The 16,705-nt window shown below is 39.6% G+C and overlaps 1 protein-coding gene across 1 annotated transcript; it reads right to left on the bottom strand.

Moving 5' to 3' along the window:
- On the bottom strand, positions 5,827-13,353 carry LOC8083638 (protein NRT1/ PTR FAMILY 8.5). The gene is made up of 5 exons (XM_002464777.2): positions 13,029-13,353; positions 7,772-7,871; positions 7,472-7,689; positions 6,863-7,401; positions 5,827-6,729 (listed from the first exon to the last, which is right to left on the bottom strand). The coding sequence occupies exons 1-5, from the start codon at positions 13,110-13,112 to the stop codon at positions 5,943-5,945; spliced, it is 1,728 nt and encodes a 575-aa protein (XP_002464822.1). The 5' UTR covers positions 13,113-13,353; the 3' UTR covers positions 5,827-5,942.

The raw sequence follows: 16,705 nt of genomic DNA, 5'->3' as shown, positions 1-16,705 counted from the left end.
GCCTGTAGAAATCATATATTTCTACAGGCGGTTCTTCTAAGAAACCGCCTGTAAAAATCATATTTCTACAGGCGGTTTCTTAAGAAATCTGCCTGTAGAAATAATTTGAAATTGAATTTTTTTGAGTTTTTCAAATGACCTCGTTTGAAAAAACCATCAAAATGAAAATTGTAGATCTCAAAAAGTTATGAAACTTTGTAGTTGATAATTTTTTGATTTGAAATCATCTTGTCATCGAAAACTACGTTTGAATTTCTCAAATTTGAAATTCAAATTTTGTAAATGACCTTGGATGGAGAAACTACCAATATAAAAGTTATAGATCTTGAAAAGTTATGAAACTTTATAGTTGACAACTTTTCCATTGGAATCCGTTTAGGGCCTCAAATAATTAATATATGCTCGGTTTAGGATAATATGTGGGAAACTAAACTCCGCATGTAGAAATTCATTTGGAACTAAACTCCGCCTGTAGAAATTCATTTGGGATCTGGTGGCGGGGCTCATGGGTCCAGTGTCACGGATCACGGATCTGGCATTCGGGCTCGTAGATCTAGGGCTGCGGGTGACAGTCTCCCTCTCCCTCCCTAGGCTGCCCCTCTATTTCAATGGATCGGGCAGCGCACGACAGTGGAAGTAGTTTTTTTTGGTGGGCTCGTTGGTGGGCTCATGGTTTTTTTGTTTTTTATTGATTAACCGAGGCGGGCATTCTAAAGCGCCCGCCTCCATTTATCGATAACCGTGGCAGGCATAAGCAACTGCCACGGTTAGACCACCATTAACGGTGACCTTTCATTTGTGGCGGTTGTCTTTGTCTGCCTCAGAAAAATAAAAACGACCGCCTCGGAAAAGATTTCTATAATAGAGTGAATTGAAGGGCAAAAATTTAGAGGTAGTAGTTTTAGATGTATAAATAGATATGAATATGGGTTATCCTAGAGAGATGCGCGTTGTTCACTCAAGACAATTATGTAATTATATATAATATTAACTTGCGCTTGATCCGACCGAAGATCAAAGGAACAGATATCACTCCCGATTTGTCCATTTTAATCTGTGAGATAACAGTAGTCAACGTGAAAGCATGATAAATTGTTCCTGCAAGCTGACACTAACAATTTTGTACTTTATTGTTGTTGCTATAGAATGCTAGTTGATTATCGTGGGCTCGTGGCTGGAACTACTCAAATCCATGATATAGGTCGTGCTCGTGCATCTAGTGCTAATCAACTTGAGAAAAAAAAAAAAAAAAACCCCCCTTTAGCCAACGGAACTGGTCCCAGGCTACACGGCCATGGCCCATGGACAGACGCTGTCGTGTGTGAACCGTGCATGCATGTTGCCTCCTTGTGCCCCGCCAACCGCCATATGGCGATACGCATGCAGCACGCCAGCTTCCTGCTCTGCTGGTTGTGGTTCATCGGCCGCCTCCCACACGCGCTACCCGATGTCCAGGTATCCCAATGATCCGAATTTTGATATCCGTATCAATATTCAATTTAATACAGATGTTAAATGAGTAGTATATCTTTTTTTTTTTGCGAGCAAAAATGAGTAGTATATCTGTATTTGTTCTGAATAATATTCGCTATCCGATTCCACATTCTTATTCAGCAAAGATACAAAATATCCGATATTATTCATATCACTTTTTGAAGACCATCTAAACCTTATAGTTATGACTAATTAACTATGTAAATAGAAATTAACTTTAACATATATAGCAGATGGTATGTATCATTATTTAAAATTTATTTATGGCTACTGTAATTTTAATATTATTGATGATATAAAAATCTTAATTTTAGTTAATTTTACCATGTCTAATAATTAGTATTTTATTTTATTTTTATATACTTCTAAATTAATTTAATTTATTTAAATTCACTAATTAATATATATTATCTATAATTTTCTTATACTTTATATATATTTAATTATTAAAATATAGATTATTTTATTTATGGTAGTTGCACTTATCCATGGTGTTATATAGTTATATTTTAAATCCCTTGATCCATAATGATTTTATTAGACTACTAGGGTATAATTCACGTGCGAATTGCACTGAGTAAATGATTTGATATAAAAGCAGAGAAAATCGAGGAATTTTCTAGGACATCAGCAAACTAGAGCACACAAACACAGGAGATTGTAGTCTTCCATTTCAGTTCCTAACTCGCTTAGCTAGTTACAGAAACACAGGAGATAGTACTAGTAGTCCTCCGATTCAGTTCCAAGCTAGCTTAGCTAGTTTTTGTGCACTCATGGTTACAACTATAGCTAGCTGTCATGACCCGGCCATGACTTGTTCAAATTCATCTCATCACGAGGATCATATGAGTTTGAAATTCAAGTTTGAAAACTGAGTTGTGAAGAAACTGGATAAAACTGGGCACTGATTCATCCTCACCACGGAACATTCCACTGGAACATTTACACAAACAGGCAGCGCAAATATCGGTGGATCGCAAGCCATGCAGAGAAATGAGGTGTCACATAGAACTCACTTTGGCCCAAGTCAGACCACATGTTCCCTTGGTGGGAGACTCTCACACTCTCAATATATCTCTTGTTCATTGCTCTCTCTATATATATAGTGGCGGAGCCAGAATTTCATCGTAGGGTATTCTATGTAAAAAAAATACATTACAAATATATAAGTGCTAGCTTTCTCCCACAATAGAAATATGCTAGTGCTAGCACACGTCTTTTCCATGTACATTGCAATTTAGAAACAAAATGTCAAAAGAAATTATTTATAGAATTTTTATGATGACACTAAATAAAGTAGCACACAGTAGCATATACAAATAAATTTGTTTAAATTGCAGTAAGCACATAGGCACTTTGCATAGCTCTTCCCTATAAATTTCATCAATTAGATTGTGATTCAGTCTAAGGGGTTGTTTAGTTTTTCATAAAATGCAAGATGCAAAATGCAAAAATGTCAACTACTTTGAAACGATGAAATGTAAAATACCAAAATTTTCACGATTATGTTTAGCTTCATCCAAAATACATAATTTATTACCCTCGTAAGAGCCTTTTAAGGCTCTTTTGGCTTTTTTTTTGTCTTTTGAGATCAAAATCTAAAACAGAGAATAACCACCTTTTCTAAAAAAAATTACATAATGTTTAGTTCCATTATACAAAATAATAGAACTGAGATCTAAATTTTTCTGGAATAGAAGGGGAACTAAACACCCTGTAAATCAGAGGAGAAAACAAAATCTTTGTGTGGTGCATGGATCTTGAGGAGACTTGTGTCTGGTTATTTGAACGCTTGGTTTCTGGCCGCCGCCGAAAGTCGGCCGCCAAAGGGGCCGAGTCGAGGGAGGCAGCCAGGCAGCTGCTGCAGTCCGTGATCTGCTCTGCTCGCCTGCTGGTTACTGCTGGCCACCGGTCACCGCTATGGGGCAGCACTGCAATCTGCAGTAGCATCCACCCTTTGGGATGCAGATGCACTGCCGCTGAGGCCGCTGCCCCCGCTAGCTTGGGACCCATGAATTAAAATCAAGATCAAGGTAGTTTTAAATTTTTTTCCATACGCAACACGACAAAATTCAAAGAAAAAATTCGGTAAAATGACTATAAAATAAACAAACTGCGACAATACAATTTAATGTTCAAAGCTTACATAAATTGGTCTGAAACTTGTACAAATAGATTATATATAAGATAAGGTCTTACATAAATATAAAAAGCTACTTTAATTTGCGCTTTCTCATGTTTCTGAAAAAGAACTGCTATATTTGGTTTCTTCATGCCTCAACTTCCTAAACATAAAAAAATTGATTCAATTCTTGGCTCACAGTTTCACAGAATCACAGATTTAGAGAAAATCAAATCCCTAAATCATAAAGCCATAGCCATATGGGGAAAAAATTAAACTCACCAATTCACCTGTGCTGGCCGTGTGCCGTGGCCGCTGCCGCTGCCCGCTGCGGCGCTGCTTGAGTGCTGGCCGCCTGGCCGTGAGCCATCCGCTGTCGGGGGCTCGGGGGTCGAGCGGAGGGGACAGCCGGACCGGAGCCGGACGGGAGCAGACGACGGGAGCGCCTATGCAGGAGCCGGGAGCGGATGGGGTCATGGGAGCGCTGGCGCCTGGCGGACCGTGGCGGCGACGGCTCCTCCTCGGTCTCCGACACGGCGGCGCTCGGCCGCTCGCGAGTTCGAGTCACGACCTGTGCTGCTGTGCATAACTGCGGGAGTGCGGGACAGCGGGATGCGGCCTGGCGGCCTGCGGGAGTCGGGGAGACGGGGAAGCGACCGGTGGAGCGCTCGCTGCCTTGCTACAGGATGAACAGAGCCATGGGCCAAGTTTTTTTGGGCTGAGAGAATCAGTACTGAAAAATTTTGTGCCAAAATCCAGAGTAGTCTTGTGCCTATCTGAACTACCCATTGGGCCCACCACTGGCTTGGGATGCAGTACGCGAGGTCCTGAACAAGCACTGCAATCCTCGCTGCTAGCTAGGGCTCTGTTTCTTGTGGCCTTGTGGGATGCTCATCCGTAGGCTTCTGATACAATTAGACAGTGTCATGTACTAAATGTATACCATATATATCTAGTTTCTTTACCAAAATCTTGGGTATTCCATGGCATATAGGGAAATACCCCTGGCGCCGCCCATGTCTATATATACATATACACTCACTCACCTAGAGCTAAGGGAAGGCAAGGAGAAGGGATTCGGGATGTGGTTGAATTCTAAGCAAATGTAGTTTGGAAAAGTTCTTGTAGCAGATATGTTGAATAAGGTGATGACAACAGAGAAACTGATATTTGTTGCCGACTCGCTGGCATGAAGTCGAAAGGCATGAGACCCTCCATGAGGTCGTGAGTGGTAGTTTGTTGGGCTATCGCTCCAATAGAGGATGATTTTGAGCCTAGCAAATCAGCCTAAATGCAGCTCACAAGCCCATTGCTTGTGCACCGTTGATTTGGTGCCTAAATCAACTCAAGAGCACTTCTTGAGAAGGATAAAGACAAAAACCCTAGCTTCCTTTTGCTTTAGATGCTGCTGCTAAAAGAGTTGCAGGAGCGCAGAACACAAGAACACCACAATGTGAGAAGAAAGGAAGAAGGGAAAATTTGTCTATATTGGTGATTCTGAACCGACCATCTTCAAGTTAGTGATTGGAGGTTCAAACGTGGTCAGATTGGCACAAAACATATGGTTATTTCATTCCTCATTCATAGTACTTTAATCTTTCAAGTTTATTTGAGGATTGGTTGACTAAACAACCATATTTGAGAGGGAGTTTGTAAATTCAGGGTACTACAATTTTGCGTGACAGCTGTTTTGGTAGATGATTTATTTGGGTTGTGAAATGGTGTCTCATTGAGTTGAACTTTGGTCAGTGATTAGGGGACCCGTGGATCTATACGCCTATCAAAATTTATGCACGGTGGAGCTATAGTTTGTGAGAAATGAACATATTACCGAAGAAGACAGAATTTGTAACTTCTCTATCTGGCTATTGTTATTCCTCTTGTTAGAATGTTATGGTGGTAGTTGATGTCAAGTTTACAATTAAATGAATGGGTAGATGCTCTAGAGAAGACTCCTTGTACCCATTATTGACTATAGTGGAAGCACGGAGTGAACTAGTTGGTCTCCTGGTTTTTACTCCTCATCTTAAGGAGGTTTTCTATATAAACAGGTGTATCTATTGTGTAAGTGATTGTTAATTCCGTTTGTTGATCTAATGATAGATATTCTCCTCTTGATTCATCACAAGATGAGAAGATGAGAGATTAACTGTGTATTATTGTTCTTTCCTTTTATCCCAACAACTTGTTCCAATACTCCACTAAAAAAATTAATTAATAAAATAACTTCCAAAACTTGAGTTGGTAGCAAATAATAATATACAATGCTAAATGCTCCTCAACTTTACTAACGCACTCCTCTGAGCCTCAAACTATGAGAAGAAACTCACGTAGCCAGTTTGCACTTGTACCTCGTAGCGCAATATGCGAATGCAAGCAGGTTCAGCAGGTGCAATCCTGCCATCAACCAGAAGAACTGATCAAGGCGCCCTTCGTTGAGGTTTTCTGGTATCCAGCCATGGCTCCCCCTTCCGGCTGTCACTGAATCGATCATTTTCAGCATGATCGACACAAGGTAGCTTCCAAGCGTGACCATGAGGAGAGAGCAAGCCTGGCACAAGCTCCTCATGGCATCTGGCGACTGTTCATAAGCGAACTCAATAAAACCAACCACACTGAAAACCTTGGCTACTCCGGCAAACATGTACTGCGGAGCCTGCCACAGGATATTCATCAGCACCCTGTTCTTGGCGATGTCGAGACGCACCATCTCAACCAGTGCAGCTGAAGCCATTGAAAACATAGCAAAGACCATGCCGACGCCGATGCGTTGCAGTTCGGACAACCCTCGCTTCTTGCCGGTGATCCTACACACCATGGGCATCACAACTCTGTTATACGCTGGTGCCAGGATGATGACGCAGAGGCAGTTGAAGGTCGTCAGAGTGGCTGGAGGTATCCAGAACTGTGCAACGATGTGGCTGTCCATGACCTGTCCTTGTTCTATGAACAACGGAAAGAACGCTTCGGCAGTGTTGAAGACTATGCCTGTTAGAAAGACAGGAAGCATCCTTGCCAAGATCTTCAGCTCCTCAACTTGTGTCACCGTGCAAAGCTTCCATGGGTTAGATGCATCTTCAGAGGTGGTGATGGTGGCAGCTCGATCAAAGAACCTAATATAATGGGGTATTGGAGTCTTGTGTCTTAGTATTCAAATTTCGCAAGTGCAGTAATGTTCAGAACAATAATGTCGAGCTAGTGAAGACTGAAGAGAAGATATACCATATGAAATGAAATGCAGCTTACTTTAGTCCATCAGTGTGCATCAGCTTCCGGCTCCCAGCAATCGCCGACTCCTTCCCCGGCGGCATCTCATACAGAAGAGAGCTGTCCGTCGGCACATCTACGTTCACCTTGCGGGTGGCAGCCACCACAACCTGGCAAATCCTAGTCAGCGCGCTGCCTCCTGGTTTCTGATACCTGTACAACTTCATACAGGCAAGGAATCCAGCAATTCCAACCGTGGAAACCACAGTAGGGATGCCAAAACCAAGCCCCCAGCCATGGTTGTCCTGAACCCAAACAAGGACCGTGCTCGCGAAGAAGAAACCTCCGTTGACAGCAAAGTAGTACCAGTTGTAGTAGAGCTTCTTCTGCTCCTTCTCAGCGGTGTCTGTATCGTCGAACTGATCGGCGCCGAATGTGGGAACACATGGCCAGATGCCACCTAAGCCTAGAGCTGTCAGGAAGAGGCCCAGAGAAGACAAGGCATCCTGAGAGTGAGAGTTCACCACTACACGAATGCTTGCTGGAATGATTGCTGAAAGTGTCAGTAGGAGCATTCCCTGCAACCACAAGGAAAGGAACTGTAAACCATGAACAGAAATCGCAAGAACAATGGCAACACTTGCGTACCATGGTAAATATCATGAGGGACACCAAGATTGTTCGGTGTCTTCCAAGATATGAATCTGCCAAGAAAGCTCCGAGAAGGGGAGTCAGGTAGCACGTGCCCTGCCAGAAAGCGATGTTGCTGGCTGCAGCGACATTGCTTTGCTTCTGCACCTTGGTCATGTAGCTCACCAGGTTTGTCCCAACTCCGTAGTATGCCATAGCGCCACAAAATTCACCCCCTGCAAGTATTAATAAATTGAATTGGAGGATCCAAGAGTTTATTGATGATCATACATATATATAGTAATGTTGTGTCCTTACCAAGAATCGAGTAGCAGGCTCTCCAGTTTCCCGTATGCCTTTTGGACGCTCGGTTGCCTCTGATATCAACAGATCCATTGCAAGTATATTGTTCATAGTCCTGCAGTGGATCATAGAAATGTTTTCAAATTACCATTATTCCCTGCTCCATTCAATCCATCCCTTTAATAAATACATGTAGCAGGTTGACAACAAGTGATGAGTATTAGAAAATCTTATCAAATCATTATGGGTGATTTAACCTTGTTAAACTTTAGAATGATTTAACCGTTGCATAGCTCTCATCGAGACAACCGAAAAATGCACATGTGAAATAATCAATTTGAAGTCCAATTGTCCAAATGCAGGACTTATGGCCATTTAAAAAATTATTGCTCATAGAAAAAGGCCAAGTCAGATTTTCATACCTGGTCAGTTTGGTTTTGTCAGTCAAATTCAAATTGTGAGATGTCTTTTGATACGAGTTTTCGACTCTAATCATCAGAACCAAATTGAAGCGTATATACATATATACATGGCCAGGCTGGCTTTACATGTGGAACTATATTTGGTGAACAATAAATCGATGAAAACTCCGTGCCCCCATGCTCACCGGTACTGCATTTATTTCTACTTTGAGTCCATGACAACTAATATGAATTTCTTATCTATCTCTTCTCTTGTTTAATTATATATAAATAATTGCTTGGATATCAGATGATCTCTATTAGGTTGTCATTGTCATTGGAATACGGTTTGTCGAGACAAACTTTTGTTTACTACTGATAAACTATAAACATATATTTTTATCGTTAATGTGTCTGTGTATGTTGGTTATACTTGATGACACATATCACTTATGCTAACACTGAATTCAAACATGGATAGAATGGAGCATTTTAGAAACCTATATAGTGTACATTATGGTTATTTGATTTTTATAATATATTATATTGGTAGTTCCACATAGATTTAGTATTCAATTTAATTAATTTTTTATATCAGAAAAATATATGTGAAGATGTATTGTTCTGGAAAAATATATAGAGTTCTAATGCTATGTCTTAATGTTTTACAATCTATTCTAGTATGACAACTAATTGAAAATTTTACCATGGAGCGCTAATACAATTTGATGTGAAATTGAAATATCGTAGTTAAGCTATCTGTTAAGGGAATATTTTTCAACATTTAATGCTTACTTATAATTTAACATTGATATAAAATGAACGGTTTATAAACTTATATATATTATTATAGTGGTTTGTGAATTATGTTCCATTGTAGATGGCATTGGATTTAGACATGGAATTGTGAGATATTTTAGTTTGTTTTTCTATAATACTGTGGGGTTATAGCCCTTCACTCGTACCTTCACCGGGGTGAGGGTATAGCTTCGTCGGATTGAAGGGTAAACTTAGGTAGTACTAGGCCCGCACAATAAAAAAAGGAAGAGATAAAAATTATGGCTCTCAGAATGATGGGGATTCCCTTTGCCCTTGCCCCTAGGTTCTATTTATATAAGGTAGGTAGGAGGAGACAATCTTCCTCCTATTGACGGTCATTAAACTCTAAATAATATCATTAACTATTGTCTAAATTAACATAGAATGAATTACAAACAATAGTTATAAGGTTTGATTCAAACAAGTTCCACGAGTTTTAGTGTTTCCACTATTTTGCATGATATTTAATTTTTCACCGAATAAAAGTGTGTCAAATGATGAATTAGAGTACACCACTGTATGGAGCTTGTTGCGCTGATCGAATGGATATATTGTTTGCTATAATTGGAGACTAGAATAAAAAGATCAAATCCACGATGAAACCAACATAGAAAGAATCTATAAGGTTTCAAAGGACACCACGCCGAAGCTCGGGGCAAAAGCCCACAGTAGTGGGCTCACCGGCCCAAGGCCTAGGCCTGCCGGCCTGCCATGGTGTCCTTTCAACCTCCGTCGCCATGTACACGTTTTTGAAGATCAACACCGTTGATTTAAGGCGGTTTTAAGTCGGTGCAACCAAAGGTGGTCGAGGGAGATGACGCGGAGCGATGACATGGCAATTTCTTGGCCCCTACTCCACCTCGGACTATATAAGGAACCCTCATGGACTGCCCTAGGCACCATATCTACCTTCAAGAGCAAAAGCTAAGGTTTCAATTTTTCATCCAAATAGAAGTAGAGGTCCCTCTAGATGAATCTCTTCTAGTTCATCTAGTTATAATTTAGAAAATAGGGAGAGAGCAAAGGAGAGCGCTGAGGAGGAGCTGGACCTGTCGAATCTTCTTCGACATTGTACTTTTGCAGATCTTGGTTCGTCTTTGAGCATTCTCGAGGTTCTTCAATTCATAATTTCTAAATTCTTTATTTACTTTCCAGCACTTACTTTAAGTTATTTATTGGATTCCCGCTTGTATCAAGTGCTCTAGTTTTTGCAACACTAGAGTAATAATTAATAGGTTAAGGGTGGTGCTTAGTCTTGTGATTATCTGGAATTGCACCTAGCCCTACACATAGTTGTGGCAGCCCTAGCTGGTGATAGCCCTGATGGCCGACGTAGTCCATCATGTCGGGATTGGTGTTTGTAGGACCGTAGTTAGACCTTCCTAGCCCCCTTCTTATTTTTTTTCTGTGACTAGTGTTCTGATGTCCCAAAATAAGTAAACTTACAATAATCTTGATTCCCAGATTAATTCAAGAATTTTAGGAAACTTTCTCTCTCGCTACAAAAAATATATAGTTATCCTTGGGCGATCTTTACTCTTAATTAGTACACTTTCGAAGTTCTACGTGGAAATCGATAGTGTGAAATACTCCCGGATAAAAGCTACATTGGTATCAGTGCGCTCCTCCTACTCCTTTGCTTTGCGAATTACATGGAAATCCTCAGACATATTAGGCATTGGGCCTTTTTACATGGAAGGGGTAGATGCCCCTACCCCCAACAAACACCATCATTTCAGAGGTGGTAACTTAGATAACAATATAAAGATGTTTTATATTATATTTATAATAGCAAGGTGAGTTATTTAATGATAAATTGATGTAACCGTGCATTATCTTTTATAATAGCGAACATGGATAATTTAGATAAATAATTAGAAGGTTATTTATATTACCTTTTGTAACAACATTTGTGGGCCTTGTGATTTAGATGCAAATTTTGAGTGTTATTTTAAATTATATGTATGGTTATTTTTTTATAATGTAAAATAGATCCAATGGGTATTTTTGGCAATCATAATTTGAGTCTACCAAGTTAATACAGGTAAAATGTTCCTAATTTTTACGAGAAATTTTATTATTTATCATTATCCTAGTGTATCTGATGAAAATTAGTTAACGTGGGTATTTATCAAAACTGCCTTTGTCTCTACTCTCTAGGGTCTCAGGCTTTCTGATGGCTCGTCACTTCTCCGGTCGTTTCTTAATCAGTTGAGCCTACGCCCTACGTGCATCCATGCCCAGCTGGAAGAACCGAACACTGAGTGAGAGCTGAGATGACTCCGACCAATCTAATACTGACAGCATATCATGACTTAATCATGCTGTGTTTCACAAGGACATTAAGCGGGCCCGATTTAAAAGTTGATTTGTCTACTGATCCAGAAGTGACTAATATGCATGGCTTTATACCAACATAAACACTGTACAGTCGGACTTAAAGCTCAATCGGTATACATTAATGGTCAAAAAGAAAAAAAGGTAGACATTTTAGGCTTCTCTTCAGCGCACTTTACTTGAACCAAATATTTTATCCAAAAATGCAACGGAAAACAGAGACATAACCTTTTTATGGAATTCCTGTTTGAGAATTTTTAATATATTTGAATACTATAGTTCATTTTTATTTTCTACATATCTACTTAGCAATACCATACTTGTGCTCATTGTTAATTGCCATAAAAAGTATGACAAACAGAGATGCCCCCGAAAAGCAAACAACTTGTCATATAAAAATTTATCCTCTTCCTAACTTCTAAATTTACACAAAATTTTAGAGTTATACTTTTTCAAATGGAACTTAAAGTATAATAAGTTTGGAAATATGATTTTGCAAGAAGACAAAATATGCTTGGGATAGAGTCCGCTGGGCCAGACTCATCCACATCCTTCTATACAAATGAGAACCACTTTTTACTTACTTGGTAGTTTACCATTCCTATACTGTTTAGAAGTGTTAGATTTGCACATACAATTTTTGACACGGGGATTCCCTAGATTGAGTTGGTATATTGGTAAAACAGTACAGGAATGGTAAACAACCAAGTCAGTAAAAAGTGGCTCTCTTTTTTACGTGTCCTGTTGAAGCTTTTGGATAAATTTAAAATGAATCGTTTCGGTGGATTTGCAACAAGATGGCCATGCTGTTCTGGGGAGATCTTTGGGAGAATAGAGTCCACTGCTAAACTCATCCACATCTTTTTCTTTTGCTAACAATCAACACATTACTCTTCAGGAAGTCAAGGGAAGAACAGATCTTCTTAATTTGTTTTATTTGCCTTTATCAGCAGACATTTATTCAACTGAAGGATATTGAAAACATTTTACGAGCTATAGCACTGCATAAGTAGTATCGGTGCACATACAGTTGGGGGCCTCAAATTTACTCACCTACTAGAGCATAAACAATTGCTTGATACGTTATGGCAATATGGCATTCAGAGACACATTTGGTTTCTAAGTGGTTCTTTTGCCTACTTATGAAATACAGCTCACCATAAAAATAGTCTTAAATAAAGGAAAACATGGTTTAGATTCTTACATGCTTGTGTCCCTCTGCTCTCAATAAGGAGCTGAAGAGGCCAGCTGTTTCTTGGGCGATTTTGCTCAAGATTGCTGGTATTTGTTAAACACTCCATTCAGATGCAACATGCCATGATACTTTTGTTGTCCTTAAGAGTATCAAGAGGAAATTGGATGTTCCTTTTCTTCATGGGTATTCAGCATACTAAATCAGTTTTGAAGAAAGGAAGTTTCTATGGTTACCCATCCCATAGAAGAAAACAAGAGTTTTACGGCCTCTTCTAGAACAATGGGTACAATCTTTTGTTCATCGTTCCAAATCAGCTTTGTTTATTTTGTCAACATGAACTGACAAACAACTGTATGGATCTATCGATGACAGACAATCAGAACGATGTTAAGCTTGTGCGCACTTTGTCAAACATCGGTAACAACAAAAGCAAAAACAAATAAATAAGTACAAAACAGCACAAGCAAAGTAACAAAGCTTGACAAGGAAGTGATGAGATAGTATTAAGCTAAGCAGTGACCTGTGAAGGCGTTCCATGGAGAAGAGGAAGAAGAGGCAGCAGGCTCGACTCCTCCGCCTCACTCATGATGGAATCTCCTTTCATTGCGTTTGTGTTTGATTCTCGGTCAGTTCAGTTCAGTTCTAGTTCCACCCCTGCTGCTGCTGCTGCTGTGTCTTCACCTTATATATTGCAAGAGGTGTACTTGAAACGCAGTGAAAGGACGGCAAGTGGCATAAATTTGTCTAGAGAAAAATCCAGAGTCCTCCTAGTCAGTGTCACGCGAAGAACGAGGCGAAGCTAATCCACTGTTTGTTCAACAGCAAATGCACGCGTCTGGGCCTCCAAATCCCAAGCACTGATAACCCTTGCTGGTTTACTTCAAACAACACCGATCAGTATGTTTCTACATGGAAGTAATCCTCTTAATGTGCCAGAGCATGCATTTGGACATTCTGAAATGACTGTATCTTTCGGAACCTCCAACCTTCCACTGTTATACATAAGTGAATGCAGGGACGAAGCCAGAAAAAAATTTAGGGGGTGAACAAAAGTGCTACATTGACTTAGCTCTACTATAACCCATCATAATAGAAAAAATATAATAGCTGGAAGTTGTTTTATATTAAAAACATCAATCAGAGATGAAATTTACAAAATAACTCATAAAAAATAAAGGTCTCAGCCCTCCGTAACTTATACATTTGTGCTTAAAATTAGAAGAAAAATACTAGGAACTCCAATGGTCCAGCAGCGGTAGTGGGGGCTAAAGCCCCCTAGCCCCACCGCTGGATCCGTCGCTGAGTGAATGGAGCTTTCTTACCGCTTTTTGAACCATGGCTAGAAGGCTTTTTTTAATTGTAAACTTTGTACTAAACCAATTTTAATTAAATTTCTCAGTAGGGAAAAATCCCTCTTCCATAAAAAAATCAGCAAAGGACAGGGAGATACAATATAGCAGATGGACAACTAGCTGTTGGTGGTTGGCAAATACTCAGCACCACAAAAACATCAAGGGTAGGCGGCCCATCTTTCAGTTTGCAGTCCCACTTCAATTTCTGGTTGTCGCTTAAAGGATGCTCAGAACAACCCATATCTTCTAGTTTACAGTGGCTTATATATTTCATTTGAGGCGATGAACATCATCTACCTAATCTAAATACAATGATTTTCTTAAGACCGAATACCTTCGATCTCTCTTTCTGTTAGTTCATCTTCACTTTCAGGCACCTGTAGGAAATAGGAAATGTGTATAATACTGTGCTCTAGTGCTCCTTGTGTGTAGTTGCAAAGTAGTTGCCAAAATCAGAAATATATATGGAAGGTATAGTACCGGTGTATGTAACCGCATGACTCCCACACCGGTTACATACGAGGTGGTTATAACCCAAAAAAACAGTCATCAGTCGTTATATATATAACTAGATGAATACCGACATTTGCTTCATGACATAAATCCAGCTACGTTGTTGCAGGGCATTTCTTCATTGCATGGATCACTAGTACACTGTACTGGCGGTTCCAAGGGTTTGTACAGGCGGCAGTCGGTACCGCCAGCGGAAAAAAATAAATTTTACAGGTGTGGTTAGTTAAGATGCGCTAGTGTTACATTGTTTACATTGGCGATTTGCTTAAGCATACTACCTCTGGTAATTTCATTTTCATAGGCTGTCCACATAGGTATAAAGGAACGTGAAAAATGAAATAAAGTTACTATTCACTATAGCAGGCAGGCAAAAGGCCACTTTGCACTCGGCAAAGCTTTTGCCGAGTGCAAGACTCGGCTAAGAGGTGCCGTCAAACCAGTTCATGGTAATTGCTAATAAGATGGAATTAAGTTTATAGAAATATTTAATGATATGTTTGTACATATGATGGGTGGTGGCATCATATTGTGCCACCTAATTATTTGATCAAAACAAAGTACATTATCCTGAAGATTTTGTGATGCAACTTGATATGGAATTTTTTGTTTCCTAATCGGAGTGGAACCGCAGAGGAGATAAGGAAAATAGAACTAAAAACCAAAGGCATGCATGCACGAAATCTGCCATATGATGGTGTAGGCAAAATAGTAATATTCCTATCTGGGCTTATTATCGGTTGCCATTGAGTAATCTTCATATCAAGCATGGCTGCTAGTAAACAAAAAAGATTGTTGCTACGGAGGAAATGTGCCAAATGCCCATGCGAGCATGTCCCACACTTGCTATTTAAACTAGTAGAAAATAGTACAACACCGACGCCTCTTTTTTATACCACATGTGGTTTTAGTTATCACGCGCCTGTGGTATAAAAAAGCGGTGTCAGAACTATCAACCGTCTGCGAAGATGCATTTTTACAAGACTACCTGTAGAAATCATGTATTTTTACAGGCAGTTTTCCTAAGGAACTGCCACTAAAAATCATATTTCTACAGGCGGTTGCTTAAGAAAACCGCCTGTAGAAATAATATATTTCTACATGCGGTTATCCTAAGGAACCACCACTAAAAATCATATTTCTACAAGCGGTTGCTTAAGAAAACCGCCTGTAAAAATAATTTGAAATTGAATTTTTTGAGCTTTTCAAATGACCTTGTTTGAAAAAACTATCAAAATGAAAGTTGTAGATCTCAACAAGTTATGAAATTTTGTAGTTAATAATTTTTTCATTTGAGATCATCTTGTCGTCGAAAACAACGTTTGAATTTCTCAAATTTAAAATTCAAATTTTGTAAATGACATTGGATGGAGAAACTACCAATATAAAAGTTGTAGATCTTGAAAAGTTATAAAACTTTGTAGTTGATAATTTTTCCATTTAAATTCGTTTAGGGCCTCAAATAATCAATGTATGCTCAGTTTGGGATAATATGCGAGGCACTAAACTCTAGTATAAACACATCTAAGTGATAGGTGGAGTGGTAAAGGAGGTTACGCGCGAGGGCGAGGTCTCAGGTACATAGCGTGTGATTTTACACGAAAAAATGCGCGACTTGCGACTTCCCTAAAATTAAATCTTTTTTCCCCTATTCTTAGCAGCTACGTAGCGTGTGATTTTACACGAAAAAATACGCGACTTGCGACTTCCCTAAAATTAAATCTTTTTTCCCCTATTCTTAAAACGCCATTTCATATTTTCTATAAAAACAATTCCACAGGCGGTTACCTAAGAGAGCCGCCTGTGGAAATGTTTTCTACAGGCGGCTCATAAGGAACCGCCTGTGGAATTGGCCCATTTCTATTGGCCTCTAGCACAGGCGATGCTGGAAAACGCCAGTATAAATAGGTTACCAACCGCCTGTGTAGTCTGTCTATGTACTAGTGTTATTGTTTACTTGGCAAAACTAGAAAATAGCCACTCCAACAGTTTGGTAAATAGGTTGTCATCTTTTGGCAACTTGCTATCCAGCAGCACCGCACGTTCATATTTGTCAACTTGCTATCCAGCAAATTAGTTGAATTGGTTGTTGGTTGTGGGTCTTCTTTTTAAGTTTATCAAGTCCAATTGGTAAACTGTTGGAGATAAGAGAAAATCTCACTTGCCATATGTTTTAGCAACTTGCCAAATCGATTTGACAAATGAGTTTTACCAAACTGTAACTGTTGGAGATGTATTTGGGGGTCACTGGCGATGTTCCTCTGAGAAATTATTGAATTCGAACATGTATGAAAAACTAAAACCATTTTGTCGGCAACCGGCACAGCTGAGCATG

This window comes from Sorghum bicolor, chromosome 1 (assembly GCF_000003195.3).
Source record: "Sorghum bicolor cultivar BTx623 chromosome 1, Sorghum_bicolor_NCBIv3, whole genome shotgun sequence".
Lineage (NCBI taxonomy): Eukaryota > Viridiplantae > Streptophyta > Magnoliopsida > Poales > Poaceae > Sorghum > Sorghum bicolor.
The sequence above is the reverse complement of the archived record's forward strand: the minus strand, read 5'-3'. Positions and strand labels throughout refer to the sequence as shown.

Bases quoted from the DNA above. Each gene is read 5' to 3' on its own strand.
- LOC8083638 (XM_002464777.2), bottom strand. From the start codon at position 13,112: ATGAAAGGAGATTCCATCATGAGTGAGGCGGAGGAGTCGAGCCTGCTG. The intron at 7,872-13,028 runs GTCACTGCTTAG...GATCCACTGCAG, and splicing joins TCCATGGAACGCCTTCACAG to GACTATGAACAATATACTTG. The intron at 6,730-6,862 runs GTAAGCTGCATT...CCATTATATTAG, and splicing joins ATGCACACTGATGGACTAAA to GTTCTTTGATCGAGCTGCCA.